Genomic DNA, 24,571 nt, shown 5'->3' with positions numbered 1-24,571 from the left:
TAGCTACCTGAAACATCTATTTGGACATTTTTATTGTGAAAATTTAATCAGAAATTTCTTGTGAGAAATTGTGACAATATGGTAGTAATTGGAATGTGCTTCATTTAGGGAAAAAAAAAAAAAAAGTAGTGCTTTGCTGCCATTATGTGAATCTTGTGGCAAAATCATGTTGAGGTGAGTTGTTTCATTTTGACCAAAGTGATGCCAACTTCAGTATTTGTTGTTTTTTGTGATCATACCCTGTCTAAATGACTATGGCGCCATGGAAGTCGAGGCGAGGATCTTCATTTCATTTAAGCAGGCTGTTAAAAAAAAAAAAAATAAAAAATAAAATAAAAAAAAAATAAAAAAAAGTAGTACTTTGGCGCTATATTATGGAAAAGTATGGGCAATTATGAACATTTTTTTTCTGGGGTGGGCTTTAATTAGGTGCAAAATAGCCCCTAAAAGGATTTTTTGGGGGGGACATTTTTCCTCATCTCATTTTTTCCCAACTTTTTGGATACAAATTCCTTTTGACAGGTCAAAGTAACCAACATCTATAACAATAATATTAGTACTCTTCCCCACCATTAGAACATGATCACAGCTGTCGAGAATCAGGTCAAAAAGGCCCTCGCGTTCAAAAAAAGATGCCGAGATGTAGATCCAGGTGAAGAAAGAAAAACGTTACGAAGACATATTTCGTATGAAAAGTCATCGCGTTCAAGATGAGGGAAGCGTACCCTCATCTTCTCCCGACCCAGCGGGGTGCATTAACCTGTCGTCGTGTCGTGTTAAACTGTGCCGCCGCGCTTGAAAGACGAGGCAGCGGCGGCGGAGATTGACAAGGAGAGGGCGTGGGGGGGGAGGGGAGGGGGCGAGTGACGGAGACAAAGGAAGTGGCGAGGAAAAAGGGCGAAGTCAGAGGCGGAGGACGACCGCGGGAAAAAAAGGTGAGGACGGGTCGCTTGAGATGTTCGCTGAATTGTGTTTCTCACTCTCTCCTCCCATCTTTTTCTCTTCCTCTATCACCCATCACCATGACAGGGACAGTAATTGGACGTGGTCCTCTCTCTCTCCCTCTCTCTCTCTCTCGTTCACTCTCTCCCATGGCTTTGCTCCTCAGCGGGAGCCTCGGGGCCCGGAAATAGCTGATGACAAGATAGCGGCTGCCTTTCATTTAGCTCAAGGTTACTCCACCCTTCTTTGACAGAAGCCACACCTGAGGGGTGACTTTAAAGGAGACATAGGATGAAAAGAAAAAAACAAAACAATCCCTTTTATTTCCTGTTCCTTTCAGCACATCCAGTTGACCTTCCGGTTTTTGTATTGAGCGGTGGAGTGGATTGTGTGGCCCATTCACAACGCACACATATTGGTATACACTCTCATTTATACGGGTGTTTATGTTTGCAAAGAGCATGGCCCCTACCTTACCCTAAAAAAATAAAGGTTAACACTTTCACACTTATATACACAGACACGCAGAAGCACGCACTCTTCCATCAGTCCGATAGCAGGAACTGTTCCTGCTCAGGTGGCTTCTTCACCCAGGTGCCCAGGCCTGTTTCTTGCAGGGACCTGAACCACTGCTGCTTGACTGTCTGGTAAGGGCGGGCCGCCATCTTGGCCTGGCAGTAAACCAGCTGGCCGTCCTCCGAGCAGGACGCGGGGATCCCTAGCTGGAATAAGGCAAGACAGCAAAAAAAAAAAAAAAAAAAAAGAGAGAGAGGTGATGGCGCGCCGAGTAGCTTCCATTGCGAGTGCAATATATAGCGTTTTTGCAAAGTTAATGTGCATTGTCCAACCATCCATCCATTTTCTGAACCGCTTGCTCCTCACAAAGGTCGCGCGGGGGGTGCTGGAGCCTATCCCAGCTGGTTATGAGCAGCAGGAGGGGTTTAAAAAAAGAAAACTGGTGCTAGCAGTTACTAGTTAGCCCCAAGACAACATGAGTAGCCCACGGGTCTGCTCTAAAAGTAGCTCATCAGTGATAATCACTGTACTAAATATTTCATATTTTGTTTAAAAAGTGGTTTGGAAAATTAATATAGATTGTGTTCAATGGGGAAAAAAAGATACTGTTTTTATTTACCCAAATATTTTTTAATTTAAGAAAAGGTCATTTTAGAGATTTAATTTTTAATACCGTAATATGAACAATATTTTTTTCCCATGCATCATAATTTAATAGTTATTTTGTTGTTTTCTTCATTTTTCTCCAAGATCCAATTAATTACTTCTAACAGTTTAATTACGGTCAATAATTTTTACTTTTGTAAGTACTTTTGTAATATTCACAAACTTACTACGTTTACATTTTTATTTTATTTTATTTTTTTATTTTTTTACGATTACCTGTGCTTCTACTGTTTGGTTTGACCAATACCTAACCTAACCCAAGAAATGGCATTCAAAACAATACCTCTCACCTTGGCAGAGGTAAAAAAAAAAAAAAAAAAAAAAACACAAATAAAAATAAAAAATAAAAAAAAAATGACAAGAGGCAAAATGGACAGAAAAGCAAAAGGTTGCGATGGCGGAGTGAGGGAAGAAGACGACGAGCAAAACAAAACGAATGAGGTGGCACAAATGCATTTAGGAGGGGTTGCGGGGAGGTGGGCGGGGGTTTGGGGCCTTCAACAGCTGTGTAATCTCCCCCATTTAAATTTCACAAGCAATTGAACATTCTCTGCGCTTTCTGTGCATTACTATTGTCGCAAGGGGAAACAATGAAGATCAGTGCGGATCCAAAGAAGAAGAAAGGGGGGGATAAGAACGTGAAAGTTTCTTCCGGAGATTAGTGTGACTGCTCTTGCGTGGCCCTTATATGCATCGTGCAGGGAACACTTAGGTTAGGAGTGGGTGGGGGTGGGGGGTTAGCGTCGAGCACTTCTCCAAATAATTATCGTTTCATAGTCATTATGCTTTAACGGCCGCCATTTGGTGATGAAGCCACTGTCTGTTACATAAAGTTTCTGAATGGAAATTAGAGTGCAGCGAGGTCTGCCGTTAAAAGATCGACACTGTCAGGTTGCGATAAGCTGCAAACACAGCGCACACATTTATCTCCTGGAGAAAGACAAATATGTTGTGCTTGTGTATTCCCCTTACGGATCTCCTGATAATGTGTGTGCGTGTTGTGATAGAAATTGGCTGCTTAATGTTTTGATTCAACGGAGTGTTCTAAAGCAATGCAATTAGGGAAGATTGACATCCGAATTGTGTCATCGCATAACAATCCTTATTCCTTTAATACAATTACTAAACGTCATTTTATTTTTATTTTATTTATTTATAATTTATTTATTATTTATTATTCTTATTTGTTATTTTATTTTTTTATTTTTTTATTTTAACTGCCATTGGGCAGTTAAAATATTTATTTATTTTTACCTAGAAATTGTATGTTCAGGCTAAAAGACTGAATAAAAAAAATTGAAGCATGTCGAATCATTTGGAATGATATTGTAATGACATGGAATACTGTAAACTGAGTATGTTGAATGGTTCCAATTGGTCAAAAATGTGGAAACTGGAAAATATAAATATTTGGAATTTGTGGCTTTAGATTTATTTATTTATTTTTTATTTTGCGAACGTGAGTAATAAATAACATGACTTGAATGATCTGCACATGTTGATATGCATAGTTTGAATTGGTCATGGAATGTTTGGGAGGAGTGACTAATGGGTTAAAAAAAAATTGAATTTTTGGTATGTGCAAAACTGGCCTCAGAAGGTGAATTGAATAAGCAGAGATATTTAAATTCCAAATGAAAACTATCTGAATCTGCTATTTTGAATGTGCAAATGGAAATGATCAATAAATAAGTTGAGGGTAAATTTGCATCATTTGGAATGAATGAGGAATATTTCGGTGAAAAATGTTGAAATATGGGAAAACCATGAATTTTTGGAATAAAACAAATAGAAGCCCCCATGGTGTGAATTGTTGGAATATGTTGAAATTGGAATAATGTTAATCGGATAAATCATTTGGAAGGAGAAGCTCGTCAAAACCTTGGGAGAAATAAAAAAAGGCCTTCAGCCTTCACACAATTAGACTTAAAGATTGAAGGAAAGTAAACTTTATAAAGCAAAAGGCCAACAACTAAATGATGTGTTCTCCGGTGTCATGTTTGCTGGCTGACATTGCAACAAGGGCATCTTGATGGCGCACCTGTGTTCTTTGCGCAATGACCTAGCACCATTATTACTATAGACACAGGCAACCTCCCTTTGTTGAACTAAAACATTACACAATAGTTGAACTTATCCAAAATCGGATTTTGCCGACTGAAATTGGCGAAGGCATTATCGGGTTTCAGAGAGGTGTTATCTTCAGTTTGCTGTGAGTAGCTCACAATGGAATTCTAACCTTGAGGGAACATTTGCCACTGAAATGTTCCATGTGAGTAAAATAAATCAATGTTGGCTGATCCACAGCTGAGAAAAGAGGGTAAAGTTGCAGCTGTAAAAATAGTAGATGAACACATTTCTTGTCGCATCGAAATCACATCCCAGATCTCTTAAGTGTCGTTATTTTGCATTATATGCAATTAATTGTGAACAAAGTCAAGTAAGAACAACAAATAATCAGTAGAAGCGGAAAACGAAATGAGCATCTTGTAGTCCTCACCTTGCAGTAAAGTCTGTTCCAACGCGTGAACAGCGTGCGCTTGCAGAGGCGTGAAGGCATCCCTGAGTCACGTCTCCGTCCCGTGGCGGTGTTGACCGCCTCCAACTGCGCGTCGCCCAACGTCCAGTTGACGCTGACGCACAAGGCCTTCCCTGAATGCTGATACTCGGCACAGCTTAACCCTGCAGGAGAAACGGCAAAAAGGGAGACGAGATTAAACTTCTTCAAAAGCTGAAGTTGGTCCAAAGTGCAGTGATTTATTTTATTTTTTTATTGAGCGACCAGAAAATATCCGCAATACACGGGGTTCACTGTATTTGAAGTAATGCCTATAGTTTTGCAAGGATGAAACACAAGTCTAGCTTCCGGCTACAACATAAATGAAGAGGATCTGAACAGTCTGTGAACACACCAATTCTCACCGAGGCTAATACCATTGATAAAACGTTACAGCTGCTTGAAAGTGTGTATATAAACGTATAAAACTCAGAGACTGAGGAGGTGAGGTGATAATAATAGACCCCGAGGTATTCAACTAAAGAGTGAGCATGCACACAGTGTTATCAGTGACATGTAAGCGTTGCCCCATATTTGCTGAAACTAACTCAAATCCTAAGGATGAAAGATTTTCTGGTAAAAATTTCCTTGAGGTTTGCGGGATGGAAATAAGATGGAAGCGTCCTTGACTTCCAACCACTGAGACCAAATGGATTTTTGTCCCAAATCTTTTAAAATGTCCCCTCAGGGAACAATGTGGACATGGCTACTGTTAAGTCAGGTATAATACCAAAATGAAGCTTCATGAAGCTTCATGAAGCATTTCTGATATACGTATTTTTATTCCTGTAGATGGTGCTTTTGATTGAAATATAAAGACCAGTGCAATGGAAACTGATTCAATTTGACTTTACATCTTTAAATCAAGAGTGCCATCTAGAGGAATCAAAAGTATCACAAGTGCTTCATGAAGCTTCATTTGTCCATTTGCCCTTTGGTAGCCATCATAGGGGCCACCCTAAAACCTGTGCTGTCTTGCGTATTGTAAACTCAAATGCAGTTTTGTTACTAAATTTGTGCTATAGCAGAGGAAATATCTGGAACATTATGATCAATCAATTTTCAATACCTATCAATCAGCATACTAGCCGATCCCAACTAACTTTGGGTGAGATTTTTGACACGAGAGCAAATTATTTCTTTCTTTGTGTCTTTGACGGTTTGGTCTAAGCTTTGTTGTTTCCCGTTCGCGCCTTCCTTGTTTGCTCCCTGCCAAGCCTTTGTGTTGTAAATAAACATTTAGGTTGGGGTCCACCTGCCTTCTTTGCATCCACTCCGCCACAGCAAAACCTTGACGGATTGAATGTCTACAGATCATCTCCCCATCATTTGGCCATTATCAGCATTATTCCTACATACGCACAGTTGCTCTTCTTTTGGAAGTGGAATGAACAGCCTGCCACAACAACAATCCTCGCTGTGTCTTATTACCCGTCTCCTCTCTCTTTTACCGACGCGCTTCTTTGTACAAAAGAGGTGCTCTATCCATCTTGCCGTTACCACCCCCCCACCTCCCCTTTCTCCATTCATGGCTCATTGGATCCCTTCAATGGACTCCACTCCTCTCTGTCTGTAATAGCCAATTTCATTTTTCTTCCTCTGATGGAAGACTTGATCGGTGTCTCGGTCTGGTGGGGGGCGGGGGGGAGACGCTCGGCAGACATGAAAGAGGTAAGAATTAGTGTGTTTAGTTATGAGACGCGTGACTGTACAACACACACAGAGCAGCGGCTTTATATCAGAATCTGCTGTTCGCGCAGATATGCGCTCAGACGTACACAATGAATTTTGTCTCGTGCCGGTGTAAAAAATGAAAATGGTCGGGTTTAGAAAAACAAAGCGCATTCATATCGCTATGAACGTCAATAAGTAGCAGCCATTATTTTATACAGCATTTGTAATGGATGTCATTAGTCTATGCAAGTGCACTGCTACAGCTACTCAAGCTACCACCGGTACAACGATCTGACACATGCACACTATTTACTATTTGTAAAGAGCAAAAAAACAAAACTCAGATATCAACGTAACGTGATTCTTTCTATGGAAAATCTGGATAGAATGCAATAAAATTAGATTTTTGAAAGATCTGTATGATTCCAGCTAGCTCAAACTTATTACTGTAAACAAAGAAAGCAATGCCCTACATCGCATGTATAACTTGCTGAGGGAGTGGCCTAGATTGCAAGTGACGGCTGATGTATCTTCAAGCTGGGCGTCATTCAGAACCTCTTCCAACGTTGAGCTTCACTACAAACGAAACTGTCGGGTCTCAGTGGAACCTTGGAAGCAGATTTGCTAGTTTGGCTGCCACAGTGATGACACTGTTGGCTCGGACAGCTCGATGAGTTTACGTGTCTGCGTGTGTGATGTTTTCATGCACGACTATATAAATAAAGATGACTTGACTTGACGACTGTTATAAGTTGGTGCAAAGTTGACATATCTGGAATCTGACAGTAAACCCCATATGGCAAACACGACAATAACATCGCCTGTTTCCTCTCAATGTATTATTTTATATTATCCTTATATTATAATTTAGTTGCAGCAGCCTGCTTCTGTGGTTCAAAAACAACCAACCAACCAAACAACCAACCAAACAAAACTACAGGGTGTTCCAAAATGGTTGACCCCATTCTAAATGCTCATATCTCGGAAACTACTTGATGGATCTTAATGAAACTAAATACACTTTATGGAAGGTCATAAGTTTTATTGGTTAAATTTACAAAGAAAAGAAAATTTGTGAAGAAGGTTAGCTGCACTGTCTTCGGTGACGGAGTCCGAGCATACTCTAACACGCAAAATGCCTTTTCTTTTGAAGTGAACGGCATTTCTTAACTTGAAAAGATAGAAATGCCAAACGTTACACACAAAAACTTGAAACGTTTCTACACAAGCTGTGAAAATTTGAGGTCATTCCAACGAAAATTGTCCAAATTATTGGCCTACGAAATGGGGTCAAAACATTTTGGAACACCCTGTAATATTGAAAATAACATTTTTGTTAATGAAATAAAAATGAAAGCGCTTACAATCTGAAAATGAAACTAGATCTTACGTTTATCAAACCGACTAAAAGTAACTATAATTATAGTAAAAATGTCATTTTTTTGTCTTTATCAATATCATACATGAATTCTTAAGGCGTTTTAAAAAAAATATATATTTCTGTATTACCGTACGTAAAGAAGGAAAGTAAAACGGAAACCGTCTGAGAATTTATTACACAAAACTTAGCAACCTTTTTTAATTTTCTACTTGACAAATACTCCAAACATTAAAAACTAAAACTAATACTAAAACTAACAAAACATAAACTAAAATTATGCATTTTTGAAAAAAATTAAAACCAACAAACCTACTCGAAAAACGAACTAAAATAAACTGGATTAAAAACAACTACAATGACTATTTCTTTTCTTTTTTTTTTTGGTCACCTGTGATGCTGGTGCGAGGTGTGCGGTGGTCCTCAAAGCTGTTTCAAGTATTCTAATGACCAGAGATGAGCACGTCAATAAAATTTTAGGGTCCGTCATTCGTCAACAATCAGGACAGCCTTTCGTCATTATCAATATTTCAAACCGAACCAAACAGCAAAACGAAAATTCGTCAATTCGTCAACGTTATTAATGTTAAATTACATTTTGCCACCACTATTCTCCGGGTTTCGAATCGAGGTTCAATAAAATATTTATATTTTGTGTCACGCGTATTTTTATTGATTTTTTTTTTTCTTTCTTTCTTTCTTTTTTTTTTTTTTACCACTGAGCAGCGGTTGGTTGCGTCTGTAAGTGGTAGGAAGGGGCCCCAGTCGTTCCTGCCGTTGGTTCAGGACCCTGCCCAGATGGCCCGTGTGCCGGAGGCTGCCCACGGTCACGCTATGAAGGTACACAGGCTCCATTAAGTGGCTCAGCAACGCACCCTGCAGGCCGAGAATATTCCACCTAGACGGAAAGGGGAAGGATACATTAAGCCAAGGAGTGTTTTACGTAGATGACAAGGTGAGGTCGATGGTGTGGAGAGGAGGAAGGATTGTGGCGAAAGTCAGAGTGGCGACAGAAAAAGGGGACAGGCGGCGCGAGCGAGACCAATTTGAGAGCCTCAATGACAGGTAGAGACAATCTGATCGTTATCTTGATGTGGGACGTGATGAATAACATCTGCTGGACTGTCAATACACACAAACACACCATTTCCCCGCGGTTAGAGACACAAACCATCAGCGGCGCCGACAACACTGCCACAGGTCGGTGCATCAGCATTCATTACCACAACAACACATTAGCATGCGCGCATTTGTCAGTGCCAGCGGGGTTAATGCACTGCGCAACGTCGCAGGCAGGCCTCCGTCCATCACCGAGCGGGAGGTCGATCGCTGCGAGTTTGTTAAGGGACATCCACCTGTGTCGGCAGGGGTTCGTCCTGCCTGCCTCACTCACGCCTGATAAGGTAGCCAGCCGGCCCTGCCTTGGAACGCCAACTGCTGGAATCCTCGGTTTGATAGGAAATGATAATTATCATGTTTATATTCGTTTGTAGCCTCACAGAGGCTTTCTGTTGTGTCTGATTGTTTTGAGGTTTCAATAAAATGGAAGGATCCTTTAATATATTGAACGCACTAAGGTCGGGTTTCAGCAACAAGGTTTAACTTAATCTAACCTCTGATGTTACATAGTTAATAAAACTGGATTTAAAATGAGTTAATCTCTGTTGCACAATTTAAAATTAATCTCAGTTTAGTAAGACTCAGTTTCACTGAATTTTAACCAACCAACGAACCAACTAACAAACCAACCAACTAACTAACTAACTAACTAACTAACTAACTAAAATCAATAAGGATAATTCTCAACATGGTTTCAACAGGTGCTTTTTCGATTAAGCGTGACATTGTTGCTAGCTAGCAAAAACGTTAGCCTAACGTTACTTGCTAGCTTGATTGGCTACGTTATAATGCTTTGGTAGAGAAGCACAAATTTTTCCTCCTTTGAAAAAAACTTACTGACTGCATTAATGGAGAAATACGCAAAAACAATAGAAGTCAAGAAAACGGACAACAGCATGGCAAAAAAAGAAATATACTGCTTGCTTACAGTTTTAACGGATCGACCCAAGTGCCATGTTTGACATTTGGTGCAGCCCAAAACTGTTGCCTTGCTAAACCAGCACCTCATTAAAAACAAAAAAACAAAAATTCAAGCATTTGCAGCAGGTTGGTCTCTATGAATGTTTTCAGAAAAAGGTTTATTTTCTACTGAGCAACATTCGCCGTTCCTTTGGTTAATCAGCGACGCTTTATCATGGGTGCAATTACAGTGACTACTGTTTTTCTTTCCTGGCTGACTTAATAATCACTCATTACAGCGCCTTTCACTTCCTAAGCAGTCAATTAACATTAGCGGCTATCTGGGAATCGCTAAATGAGCTCATGAAGCGGTGGCCACATTTTACCTGCAATCTGTCCACACAGGCGCTCGGAGCTTTGCACATACACACACGCCACCTCTGCCAAAACCCAAAATGGTTTAGCCTGAAATATTAATTTAGCCAGAAAGCGACACCGTGAATCAGAAACATCTTCTAATCTCATGCAAGAAAAGGCAGCCATCTGGCTGGGCTGTATGAATTTAAAGAGTGGAGAGAGGAGACCTCCACTCTCCCTCTCAGCCGCTCCCCCTTTTCTTCCCACCCTCCGTAAACGCCGCCATTAAAGTAATGTGATCATCTGCATAAAACTACGAAGGGATGGAAAACATCATGATTATATGAGAGCCATTCAGGACCCTCAATTAAATCCAGCTGTCAAATCAAATATTAGCACAGGGGCATCGGCGGGCATCAGCAACTCTCCGCCTTGCCTAAGAGAACATAAAGGCTGATTATCACCGTGTGGCATAAATGTACCGTATTTTTCAGACCATAAGGCACACTTAAAATCATCAAAAATCGACGGTGTCCCTTGTAATCCGAAGCGCTTAATATATGAATGTATGTTGGCATCTCAGTTGGTCTTTAATTCAAATTCCTTGTGTTTTGTATTTTTATCAGGACGAGAAATATATTTCCCAAACGTCTCAAAAAAAGCCATATCCAATTATTCAACAAATCCGTTTTGGGTTTTACTACTACTTCTATTGTCTACTACTTATGTCTACTTCCTGTTTCCGTGTCTAAGAACAATGGGAAATGTAGTGCTACTAGCTTAATTCTGCTATCCCTTGGTTAGACCCATCACAAGCTAAAGTTTTTGGCAGTGTATATTTCCAGTAATTAAACGACACAGCCAGCTTCCGGTAGCTTTCGGGGTGGAGCAATAAATGATGGATAATGGTTCGTGCTTTGCTTATATACAGCTGCTGAACTGTCAACCTAGATAGCATTTAGCAATAGCCAAAGTAATAACACAACCACGTTGACCAGACGGACTTGCGATGTTCAAACTTTTTTATCGTCTGTCCGCTCGAAGCAACCCCCGTGCAGTTACATGGCGAACAAACGCGAGACATGTGGCGCTACCCGATATAAATCTAAATCTATCAAATAAATTCGAATAAACTATGTAACATACAATACTTCACAAAAATGACAGCTTATAACCCTTCCGTAAGAAAATATCTTCAAATAGACCGTTCATTTATTTAACGCTAAATAATACGGTGCAAAAAAATACGGTAAGTCCGTGAACATGTTTATGATGAGTGGAAAGAGCCAAAAAAAAAAAAAAAATCCTCCGTGGTCAAGGCTAAACTAACCATAATAAAGTGCCGATCCTGAAGGAAGAGGGGGATAAAAAATAATAGGACTGTAGAATGGGTGTTACAGAGGACAAAAAGAGCATTGATGGGGATCAGTTTAAGAGTGTGTGCGTGTGTGGTCACATTGCAGTCCTCTCACCCTCCACCCTGACCTTCATAAAGCGGCCCTTGGTGACCCACTCACTTTAACGATGAACACCGGTGATTTACAGCGATATAAAGAGTGCTCAGAGGAGGCTGCGGAGCAAAGAGTGTGTCTGGCTCGATTGTTGGGGGGAATCAGGGTGTCCCTTCACCCTCCCCTGTCACTCCATTTTTTTTTCTTTTTTACAAAAGTAATTGCTTTCACCCTTGGTGGTGACCTGGGTATATTTAATCACAGCATCTCCAGGCCTTGCCAACTGAATCAAATTGGTCAAATTAACAGAGGCTGCGCAGGAGGAGGATTCACCTCATGCTATCACACACACTATCTCACTCTTTCTTTCTCTATCTTTTTTTTTTTTTTTTTTTTTTTATCAAGCTCTTCACACAACAGAGGCTCAACTATAGTCCTCTCTAAATGAAACTCTCCGGTTCAGGACCCAATGAGGCTAAAACATGGATTGGAAATTTGATATTAGCCTCAATTTTGGTGCATTTGTACTTAATTTGGCAGCACAAACCTGGTCATTTTGTCAGTGCAGGACATGGTGATGAGCTGCTCTCCCTGTAAAACGCCGTCCCACGTCTGGACGGACCCCCGACACCTCACCGGGACCGTCCCCTCGCCTGATTCGATTTTGGTTCGCAGATGGCAGCGGTGCTTCCTTATGAGGTGTCTGCTACTGGGTACTGGAAAAGAGCAAGAGTTCTTCAACTTGACGTGATGCCAATTCTTGTATTGCAAATTAAAACTAATTAAATCTAAGGAAAAAAAACATAACCTACGAAACCCCTAAAGTGACTATTTCCCGTCCGGTCGAGAAACTTCCTCTTTCTCGTCCGGTCAAGAAACATATTTAATTTTTTTTTCTTCCATGTCACTTTAGGGGCTCCGTAATAATCTGATAATCTTAATAAAAAAAATAAAAAAATCAAAAGTCACTTTAGGGGCTCTGTAATAACCTGATCATCTTAATTAAAAAAAATAAAATGTCCTAATTCTGTAACAAAGTATGACGAAATAAATGATAGGTATATGGAAATATAGCCTCCGTAGCATTATTTTCAGAGAGTTTGCGTGACGTTATCACACCCTTACGGTCTGTGGTGATTTCATAGGGCGAGTTGAGTCTCCCGTCCCCACACGGCGAGGTGCTGATGTACATGTGGAAGTGGACGCTGTCTCGTAACCTGTAGCTGCGCTCCTTATGCCGCACAAAAATGGACTGCTCCCAGTCTTCTGGCCTTTTACTTTGACAGCAAAACAACAAGAAAAACAAAATGAGAACAAGTATGAGTATGACTCAATGAAAGGGCTCAGCATCCAATTTTTTGTAGTACGTAGCTACACTGCTCTAATTGGCGTCGGCTGTGATCACTCCCACAACGGCGCAGATCTTTCAGTATGCCAAAAAGTATATTTGTATTTGTTTTTGTTATTTTGTTTTTGTTGTTGTTGTTTTGTTTTGAAGCAATTAGCATTAGAATATAGCTAAGTTTCATCGTTATTCACATTCCTGTTGAAAACACTAGCAGAAAGAGCTTGATGCAATATGGCCCTGGCTGATCTCTTATACTCTCCTTCCACCTGCTGGCCCTTTTTAGTTATACGTACCATTGCTTTAAGCCACCTTTTCATGTTAAAACCTTCTGTATGCTCTTGCATAAAAAAAACTGAATAAAAAAACGTATATATACGTTTTTGGGAGTGAAGGACAAAGTATTAAAACACGTCTTTACACGTTTTGGGGTGTGAATGAGTTGAAAAAAAGAGAGATTTATCTCTGAATGTAAAAAAAAAAAAAAAAAAAAAAAAAAAAAAAAAAAAGTCTTAATCTTGATACGCCCGATCACCAGTGGGTCATTGATTCACAGGACAGTACATTAAAAAAAAAAAAAAAAGCCACAAGGCACTCGTCTTGAAATAACCCCTCATCTGTCTGCGGTGTCCTTTCACTGTGGGTAAATATGTCAGTTGTGGCATTTTGCTGGGTCATTTCATTATGAATTATCTCCTCCATTAGCCTTCTTGCTCAACCGCAACTCCTTGTCACTGCCATCCAGCATTGTGCTAAGACGGAAAAGTCTGGCTGTGTATGCAAATATGACATTCTGCTATCTACACTTCTTGCCACTAATCTGATGAATCAGCCTTGCCATTAAGTTCTTGGGGGGGAGGAATTTATGCTTATGGAAGCAGGCATCACAACATATCAAGCCTGTCCCTCGATGCCTATTGCGGGAGGGACAATGCACAGGTTGCATGAGCACACAAAGTAGGTGCATTTGCAAAAAAAATAAAAAAAAAAATAAAAAAAAAATAAAGGTTATCTAGACTCTGAGGCGTTTCATTAGCTGGCACACAAAGTGTGTAGTGATTATTAAGAAGTCAATGGTGAATGGAGCTTTGCCATGGAGCTTATTATAGAAGATGGAGCAATTCTTAGTACGGCAGTGGGAGGTCACGCCAAACAAGCTCTTTAATGCTATTAAGCATTTAATGTGATAAGTTGCTGAAGTTGCTGCAGGCATGTTGGCAACTGGCAAGTTGCAAAGCTTGGACCACTGCATTGTGTTCAGATCGTCACAAACATCAACTTTAAAGGTAACGCCGGAAAACATGATTTATTTAAATTACAAGCTTAATAAATAAAGTTATGTTTTTGTTAGTAATTAAGACATTTACATGAGTTATCTAAGATTTGGAATAAATGTACTCTCTCTTAGGTCAAAAAGACAATCATCTGTCATGTGTGAATTGTTGAGGTTATGTTTTGGTCAAATTCTTTTGATGCTTTGAGTTTGTAGTCCACTTTCATTGGGGCCAACTAGAGGAGTGACCAACATACGGAAGTGTGGAACTGCCACTGGGGATTAACTCATTCACTGCCATTGACGGAAAAAGACGTCAATGGCAATTTTTTTTTGCTGGACTGGCAGTGAATGTGTTAAACATTTTTGACTGGTAAATATGTTTAAACGTATTTAATAGTATATTTGTTTTTACGTATATTTGCAAGTATGTTCGAAATATTCATATCATACTGTAGGCTATGTATATGCAAGTATTTTCAAACGTTCTTGGGGGTTAAATGTTAAAAAAAAAATTCCCCCATAATGCCAAGGAGCAACAATTACTCCTTAATTCCTTACACTCCTCCTTAAGGGGGAAAAAGTAATACTATTACTTTTAGTTACTAGTTACGTTCCCAACACTGCAGTGCATGATTTCGGTTCAGCATTTTTTCCCATAATGCCACGGGGGAAGCGTAAGTAAATACCCTGTGGCTGCATGGAAAAAAAATTCTAGGTTTTTAGCATTTGGCCTACAAGGACATTCAAACATATTTGCAAATATGTGAAAATGTATTTGCAAGTACCGGTGCGTGGATTTTACACAAAATGAACAGATCCAAAGTTCACTGTTGCAAAACTTGAAACTGTAAAGTGATAAATGACGACATTATGGATTTTGTAGACAGGACTATTGTAAAATTGTGACTGATTACTACATAGCAAATACATACTAAGAGATCAGAGACTTTCAGAATTAAGTGTAATAATATTAGAGTAATGTTTGAAGCGCAGTTACAGTTCATTACGTGGTACACGTTTTACCTGACGAAGAGCTCAAGTTGAGAGTAGAGGAAGCGCAGCAGGGCTCTGCGGACAGTCACTTCAGCATGACAGTCATTGACCACTTGTCCCTGGTCACTCAGATTCTCCCCGTTGATACATTTGGTTCCTGTAGACAACGCCACCACCTGGGCATAGTTAATGTCCAGACCTGTCCAACACACAAACATACATTGCACGAATATCTTCCGATTTAGAATATTAGAAAAAACATCCAAAATATTTTGTCTTCCGTTTCTTTGCGTCATCATGCGCTCACAGTTTGTTTCCTAGCGTGAGCGCATGTATTCGTGTGCATCTTCCCAGCTTCTTGTTCCAGCTTGATCATCCATCAACCCAGCAGATTTCCTCCTTTGCCAGATCATTGTCTCCGTTACTGCCTTCACCGGGCCCGTCAACACTTTGGCCCTTTCCTTTGCGTGATTAATCATCATTTACTTCAGCTCCCTGGGTTGCCCTCTCAGGTTACACCGCTCGCCTGTTGGCCCACCTGCCTGCTCCATTCGCCACCCTCTCCTCCCTGGTTCATTACATCACTTCTGTGCAACTCACTTCATTATTCTCTGTCAGAGCCGGCTTGCTCACCGACCTCCTCCGCTAGCTCCTCGTCTTTCCATGTCATCTCAAAATATATTCACATATACAAGAATGTGTGTTTGGGTCAAGACCTAGTGCCGGCATATTTTATTTACACCCTCTTGGTGATAGGAAGTTTTCCCTCGCACTTGTTTCCCGAAATTTCTCATAGTGATGATTTCCGAGAGCATCGTGTGACGCACGGACAAGAGAATCGAAGCAGCACATTAATGGCAAGCCATTCCTTTGTCGGTTGCCTCACATCACTCCCCTCGCCTTCGCCTCCGAAAGTCAGGCTCCGTTGGCTCCAGGCAGATCCGCAGGCGCTGCCGGACCGGCACATGAGCTTTTATCAGCTTCGGCCCAGGCGGCGCTGTAGAAGGAAGAGTCCTGACACCTCCATTGATGAGAGGAAACGGGGAAAATGTTGGGAGGGTGAGAGTAATGGGTGGCATGAGGAATGTGTGGAAGTGTGTGCGCAGTTGAGGAAAAAGACATAACAGGAAAGAACCTGTATTTGATTTTTTTTTGAATATGCTAATTTGGGAAATAGTGGTTAGCTGTGTCAAAGAACAAAAAGATGGTTCCGGGTTTGCGGATTGTGTATGATCTCTTTCTAGTCTGTGAGTGTGCTTGGCGGGAACTCTGTACACTGTACTCCTACATAAGACACGAACCATGTTTGCTAACTTAAGCTAGCATAAACAAGCTTTCATATTTTTAAACAAGCTTGCAGGTCTAAACTGTACAAATTACACCCACATTTATGACTTCAGTTCATCCAAAAGTTTCTCCATTTTGAGTAAACGTGGTTTATATATTAATTGTACTCATTTATGGGGCAAGGAATCAAGTTTGGTAACTTAAACTAGCATAAATAAGTTTTCATATTGCTAGCCGTGATGTCAGCTAGCTAGCAGAATTGGGACGCAGCTTAAAGAAGTGATTTCAATAACCTATATTAAATTTCAAAGAAAAACAAAGAAATAAAAAAAACGATTTAATAATAATAATAATAATACCATCATAAAATGTATTAATTAAATTTATCAAGAAAAGAAAAAGTAATGGTACGAAAATGGGTGTGGGTCTATACTGTACAAAATACACCCACAGTTATGACTTCAGTACCTATAAAATCTCAATCTTAAGTCAACGTGTTTGTTTTTATTAGTTAAACTCCTTTATAGAACAAGGAATCATGTTGGGTAACTTAGGCTAGCATAAACGAGTTTTTATATTGCTAGTCATGATGTCATCTAGCTAGCTGAATTAGGACGCAACTTTAAGAAGTGATTCAAATAAACTTTATGAAATTCCAACAAAACAAATAATAATAATAATAATAATAATAATAATAATAATAATAATAATAATAATAATTTACAAAGAAAAGAAAGACAAAGCAGTGGTACAAAAATGGGTGTGTGTGTCTATACTGTACAAAATACACCCACATTTACGACAGTGCATCCAAAATCTCTCCATTTTGAGTCAACACTTTTCACTATATTTCCTTCACAGTGATAAAGTGAGTTCAAAAAGGTAACAGACTCCCAATTTCACTCCCCTGCTTTTCCTCACCGTTCCACTTTGCAATTGTTTAGATCAATTTTGCAATGGATAATTTCTGCAACGCTCTTCGCTACCGTGCCATGAAATTGGCAGCGAGTTTGCTGTTGCTTCGCAGGGGAGTGTGAGAGAGATGGATGCAAGGTGGAGGGTGAGGGGCGGGAGCAAAGGGAGAAAGAGAGACGGTCGAGGATAAAGCCCCCCCCATGCTTTAAAACCTGAAATAAGCAGCTAAAATACAAAAAGAGGGTCACAATTAGCATCTCTTCGAACACTAATCTGTTGATTATTGGTACTTTTCACGTTACATCGCTGGAGTAAGTCAGTGGGCAGATCGTCATAATATTGTGGTTGGTAAGTGTATATGTTGATCATTTATTTATTTATTCATTTATTTATTTATTTATCAAGAATACCCTGTACGCTAGAACCTCACATTACAATGCTCAAGCTCGTCTTCCGTGAGATTCACACTATTTTTTATTTTTTTTTATTAGTTTTTTAAGCAGTCCATTCCACTAATTTAAAGGGAAACAGTTTGGCTGCTTCAGGATCATCCTTGTAGTCAACCTGGGGCACACAATCGATCCAGGACACGAAAATCAATAAGCCCTTGCTCAAGCGCTACCACAGGAAAGTTGTGAAGCATTACAAGCCCAGGCAACAATTAATAACATAATTTGCAGTACTTTTATATTCTTTAAAAATAATGCATGCCGTTACTAAAGTAGGTACATACTCTTAATATAAATATTCATATGTTATGACAAGCAAATGCAGTTCCCCTTATTGGACTGTTTTTTTTTTTTTGTCTGTTTTTTTTTTTTGAATGCAGATTGATTAAAAAGCCAGTTTAACCGTCATCTAGTGGTGAATGGGGATATTACAACTTCAAACTACAGTAGACCACTGCATACTTGCAGTTCGGGACCCGCAAATTTGCTTATTTGCATGTTTTCTATTCTTTTATATATATATGTATATATATATATATATATATATATATATATATATATATATATATATATATATATATATATATATATATATATTTTGTATTTCAAATTTTTACTGCTTTTTCTCGAATAATTCTCTATTTTTTTCCCACCAAATCAAATCTAATGTATTTATTTATTTATTTATTTATTTATTTAGAATGTCTCGATTATTATTATTATTATTATTATTATTATTATTATTTTTGTAAATTTGGACAATTTATTTTGAACTAACCCCGTTGTTGAACAATTTAAGTCCACATGACTTGTCCAAAGAAAATCCTCCCTCTCCAAATTAAATGTAGCCATTATTTTCAGTGCATCAAATATTATGTTACACCGTGTACAGTATGATGACAGAAGGCAGCAAAGTGAAAGAGTGGTTCACACATGCACCTCACAGTTCTGAGGTTGGCAATTCGAACACTTGCAATTCTAATCGGTATAAGCCATATAGAAGACATTTGGACACATGGATGAGAATTTAGCTTCCTTTGTGCTTTGGCTAAAAATGACAAAAACAAAAGCAAGCTATTTACTGGGCAGCAATGAAATGTTATGTTTAAAATGAAAACATTACAGAACATATTACAACCTATTCCAAAGCAGGAGAATAGATTATGTTCGGCATCAGCATGTTCTCATCATAAATCCCATCTTCTATGGGTTATTTTAACATATTAGGTCGGGTGATTAACCGGAATGCCATCCAAAACATGTTCTTTCAACCATGTGAAACCTCTGAAAATCCTCAATGGTTGTAAAGAAGGAGAGTTGGCAAGAATCGAAAGAGCACCCTGTTGAATCTTTATTAGCTTTAGTAGTCAACTGCTCTGTGCACATAAGGGTGTCTTTGTGAAATTGTACTGAAGCTCCCCAAATCTCTCCCTGGGCTGCAACACACAGTGCACATCTACGCTTTTTTTTTTTTTTCTCCCTCTTCCACTTTGAAATGTTTTTTGTTTTTTTTTCCTTGCTGTATGTGATTACTGACTTGTACATTTTCAGGCAGCTTGAAAACCAGATTAAGTGGTGGGAAAAATCCCTGTTTGAAAATGAACATGCAGGCTAAATACCATAACTTAACTGTCATTTGCAATCAAAATATTTAAATCCCTTTTCTCTCATCTTTTTCCTTAAGTCCCTCTGGTAGCTCTGTATGCTTCGGCATCTTGTAGCTCAGCTTAAAGAAATACGATTCAGAAAAACCTTCATCCAATTCAACCAAAAAGCAGTTTCCCATGCAGACTTTGAGATTTTTCATGTCTTTGAGCCCATTTGAACATGAAAATCTCCAACGCTATTTGATGCCGTGTGGCGCTACTTTACTTTGACTCTCGTCTCGCGACTCTCGCCCTGCCGGCGAGGCTAATCTCGATCTCATTGGGGCTCAACTGCCTCAGCGGGACTCCGTTGGCATGTGGGATTCTCTCCGTCTGTCTGCGCTTCAAAGACGGACCCTGATTAAGATTCTTGAGGCGCCAAACGGGGCATCAGACACATGGAGGGAGACAAAGGAGGGGGGGGGGGGGGGGGGAGGCGGCAGGCAACAGAACAGGACTCCCCAGTGTTCCTGTCAAGTTCTGTTTCTGCGTGAGCGCCGGCAGAAGCGGCGCGGCGCGGCGGCCACCTCTGCGAAGGCGCGGCCCGATTGTCTGGATCCTTGAAGATAACGTGCTATTAATAAACAAACAGAAGCAATTACTGGGAGGCAGAGGAGAGGAGAAGGATTGGATTGGGTCAGGATGAGCGCAGGCGCTCTCACTCGAGTCAATGGCGATGAGCTGCGGCACGGCCGCAGAGATACCGATCCCTCCTCGGTGACCCCTGAAACCCCGCCGCCGGCAGCCACAAGGGGAAGATAATTCTCTGGGGTGGGAGTCATTTTTTGAATTAATGTGTCTTTTCACATATTCATGATTCAGAACCATTGGTTTCACTTATTTGCTGACATTTTTTAAACCAATCCTTCACTCTTTTGCAAAAAACGTAAAACTACTACTTGAGTGCCATCTTGTGAAATCTTGGTGCTAAGGTACTATGTTGAAGTGAGTTGAGGAGCTTCGTTTTGGCAAAATTTATGTTTTTACACCATCTTGTCCAAAAAATAAAAAGCCTAAAACTTTTTAATATAAACATTTCTTCTAAACCAGCTATTTGTGATAATTCCGGATTTAGAATTGGGGTACTTCTTTCATTACGTACACACTAAAAAATGCTGAGCTGTTTTCTTAAAGTGATACAAGACTTATAACTAATTTTCCAGTATTGGATGAGACATTAAAGGCGGGGTCCGACGTTATGACTCAGGACAATGCAGTATATTAACTAATTTGCTCCCAATAACGTATAAATCCGTTTTTTTAATGTTCTAAGTGTCCCAAAGACGTATTTATACGTTTTTTTGTTTTTTGTTTTTTTATGCTAGAGCATACAGAAGGCTTTGATGCAGCCTCTCAACTGCAAAGAACGGTTGCAGAAATGGTAGTTATTACACAAATGGCCAGCAGGTGGCAGCAGACCAAAGGAGATCAACCAGGGCCATCTAGAAAAAAAGCTAAATTACTTAGAATTTTAAATAGATTTGTGAAAACTGATGAAACTTATCTCTCTTCTAATGCTAATTGCCATTTTGCCCCTAGCGGGATAAATAAAGTTGACTGAATCTGAATCTAATTGCTAAGCTAACACAGCTAGCGCATATAACACCAAAATTAAATGCTTGGTGTGATTGACGCCACTTCATTGATTAACAAAATTGCTCCGTGAAGAAAAAACAAATATTTCAAGCCTTGGAAACACAAGATATATTTGTACTAAACTGATTAAAACGACAATGATCGGAGAAAACTATTGTAATGTCATTTAGGATTTATGCTTCAGCTCCACCAAAGTTTACTTCCTAAATCTTTTGTTGTTGTTGCAATGTGAGAACGCATAAGGCTCGTCTAATTTGGTCGTGTGCACAGGTGTACGGGTAACAATCCCAGATGTAATGCGCAGCCAATACAACATATGAAACATGAATAAAGCATGAATGATGAATGTGCAGTCATAAGTCATTGTTTGACAACACAGCGAGGAGTGTCCTCCACCTTGCTATTCCTTCACTGTGTCACGCAGCCCGTCGTCAGATTGAAGCTGATCTTGTTAGGATTCCCACCGTGTCATCGGCAAACTTGTGTCAAAGCTGCGCGAGTACGCAAAGTCCAGCTCGTAGGGGGGAGACCGACTCCCACAAGCACGTCTCCCAACCCTCAGAGACTGACTCGTCAATAATTCATTGGGAATGCATAAACTACTCCACGAGAACAGGAAATCTTCATAATGTTTTCTCCCAATCTGGACTTCCTTCTAGTTTCTCATCTCGTGTCTCTTCTTCGCCACTCTCTTTATATTGCACCGCCTCAATAATTCAACGTGATATATAAAAGTCAATGAAATTTACCATACCTCGGGTCATTACGATGCCTGCCAGGGATTTGTGTTGAGCGTAAGCCGGATTGCAGCCGCCCACCAGCGAGCGATACTTCTCCCTCACCAAGTGGAATATGGAATCGGCAAAGTCCTGGAAAACACAACATAATGCACATTTTCAAGTTGCTCCATCTTAAATTATTGCTTTAGCTAAAAAAAAAAAAAAAAAAAAAAAAAATCGAGTATTTATTGTCTTCTTTTTTACAGTTTACTTTGCCACCTCTAAACATCACGTATCACCCACCACACACCCAAACCCAGTACAGTCCGTAACATGTAATACGCTCACTAATTCAGTCACTGTGGCACCTCATGATGTCCTGTTAGCAAGTGGAGGCTTAATTTGTCCAAAAGACCCACTCTGCTGCCAATCTGTTGCCATATCCCGGATATCCATTTAAGCTCTGCCGTTGGTGTGAACGCCGCTTGAAAACTAAGCCCTTAATAATTACTCAAGAAAAAATAAATAAAAAATCTAAGTGGCGTGGGTGTGATCACATATCTTGGCAACATCTGCCGAACAGTGTGCAGTTAAGTGGATCACTAGTGAGAGATGCTGGCGTGGCTATAAATGAAAGGACATTGCTTGCAACTAGTTTACAGTATGTGCAACGGTGGGAGCTCACCCACTCTAGCACAGTGATAATTACAGTAATTATTTGTATTTAAACACAATGATAAACATTTCGTAGCCTTGCAGTCGTATATTCACATAGCAGAGCAAACATAATGTATGCCTTCGAGAATTATTTTATCCAATATGTTGTAGCTTTATGTTAAAGTAACCATTGTTTGAAGGTTTATAATTACCATAACATCAATAAGTAATAATTTAGCCCATTGATGGCATTTCACATTGTATGTTAGCATTAAGCTAGCTAACTTTTGTTAGGTAAAATTTTGTGTTTTGGTCGAACAATTGTTTCACTATTTAATGTTAACTATTTAACTCTTTTGCGGTGTGTCACTTTTACAGTAAACTATGAAAAAATTTGGAGTAATGTGTGCGCAGAATTATCCCATTGATGTAAAAACATTGGAAAGAAAATATTAAAGATCTAAAAGAAACGATAGATATATTGAATAAATAATAAAATAGATTGAATAAATGGTTAATACACAAATTAATTGATTGAGATGCGACAAATATTGTCAGTTTAGATTGCTAATGTGTTCCTATGATCATTAAGACTGTTTTTGTGATGTATTGTGATTTGTGAAGAGCTAAAAAAGAAACCAAAGCAAAGTGAACACATCTGACTGCGCATTTCGTTAGCACCTGCTGTACTGATGTAATCGGCAAGCGTATTGTATTTACAATTTCAGTCCATATATTATGTTATTTAAATGACATCTTTAATATTTTCTTTCCAATGTTTTGCCGTCAACCAAATAATTTTCAGCCAATCCTGTAGCGTGACGTCATCGGTAGGCAACCCCAATATGACCCGGCAGCCCAATCACATCTTGCACCGACACCAGGCGTAAATGAATACTTTTTAGAAATGTGTTTTAAGAGGTCAAAATATTAAATGATAGTAGAGATTATTATGTATGTTGTAATTCTTCTGTTTTTTTCTACACACAAGCACATTCTGCGATACATTATGTGAAGGAAAAGAAACGGCTGCCACGTTGCTTTTACCTGAAAGTGACATGCAATTAAATCTAACAGAATCCTGCTCGGCTTGGCAGCGTCAGCTGCTGTCGGTCACAATCTGAACCCCGAGTCAAGCACTCCGTGGCCCCCCGAGAGGTCTTTTCACTGATGACATAACAGAGGTGAGAGAAGATGGCAGCTCCGAAAGGCCTGGAGAACAAATGTGGACGAGGTCCTGGCAGTTCCGTGTCCGTCATTTCCCATTCACTTCTCTTCTTTTTTTTTTTTGGATGAACCTTTCCTTTACACCTCTGGCTTCTACATTTTATCACTCTACCACTCAGTTGTCAACATTTTTTTCTGCAGGACGTGCTCTAAAATACCTCACAGTACTGTTTTGTTTTCACTTTTGGTCTTGTCTGTTGTACCAGCTAGCTAGCGCTAAGCTAGCCCACGTGAGGGTTCTCGTCCAAGTTTGCAAACTCCCGTCGTGCAGCTTCAGAGGCTGACAGGCAGCAAAGTAATGACAAAGGATGGCCTTGGACATGGACTATAAGTTTTCTTAAGTCATAAAAGAGGACATCTGGTCACACTAGCATCTGTGTGTTTGTTTGCAGATGCGTGTCTTTGTTTTTCACACAACCTGTACAATCACACATATTTTCCAACCTCACGGTGAGTTCAGTTCTACCTTGACTGTGAGCTTAATGTGGCAGAAAAACGGGGCCAAGGATGGCGCTCCACAGTCGGAACGATTGCCACGGCAACCTGCCGTCAACCGTGAGCGGCGATCGTTGTGCGCCCGGCTGACTGCCCGTCTTCCTCTTGGTTGAACATTGAGCTTCACCCTGGTCCCGTTTTCACATTTGGTTTTCAAAATGTATTTCACTTAACCGATGTGTCTCAGCTAGCTTGATCAGCAGTGAAACTGCTGCAGTGGCCATTGTGTGACTCACCCCACCTGGTGTCTCTGCAGCATTAGTTCTGAACAATTTAACAAGCAATCCCTTTGGGCCTCTTCAGGATGGAGAAAACAAGCCACAGGATTTATTTAGTAACCGCCTTGGCTGCACTAAAGGAGATTTATTGGAGGAACACTTCTATCAACACAAGTGCGTTAAGGCTC

The 24,571-nt window shown here is 39.9% G+C and overlaps 1 protein-coding gene across 7 annotated transcripts in view; it reads right to left on the bottom strand.

The window, feature by feature from the left end:
• Positions 1 to 326: 326 nt before the first annotated feature.
• The window catches only part of adarb2 (adenosine deaminase RNA specific B2 (inactive)), a 318,324-nt gene continuing 294,079 nt past the window's right edge, over positions 327 to 24,571 (bottom strand). For 6 of the 7 annotated variants that reach the window (XM_077509142.1, XM_077509143.1, XM_077509144.1 and 3 more), the window contains 7 exons: positions 21,822 to 21,936; positions 15,205 to 15,373; positions 12,680 to 12,837; positions 12,108 to 12,276; positions 8,450 to 8,631; positions 4,625 to 4,806; positions 327 to 1,664 (listed from right to left, as the gene is read on the bottom strand). In XM_077509142.1, the coding sequence (XP_077365268.1) occupies positions 1,488 to 1,664; positions 4,625 to 4,806; positions 8,450 to 8,631; positions 12,108 to 12,276; positions 12,680 to 12,837; positions 15,205 to 15,373; positions 21,822 to 21,936 (1,152 nt within the window). In that variant the 3' untranslated portion in view covers positions 327 to 1,487. The remainder of the gene's footprint in view (positions 1,665 to 4,624; positions 4,807 to 8,449; positions 8,632 to 12,107; positions 12,277 to 12,679; positions 12,838 to 15,204; positions 15,374 to 21,821; positions 21,937 to 24,571) is intronic. The other variant, XM_077509148.1, reaches the window with a different exon arrangement.

The sequence above is a fragment of the Festucalex cinctus genome, chromosome 20 (genome assembly GCF_051991245.1).
Source record: "Festucalex cinctus isolate MCC-2025b chromosome 20, RoL_Fcin_1.0, whole genome shotgun sequence".
NCBI lineage: Eukaryota > Metazoa > Chordata > Actinopteri > Syngnathiformes > Syngnathidae > Festucalex > Festucalex cinctus.
This window is presented reverse-complemented; position numbering and strand designations above follow the sequence as displayed.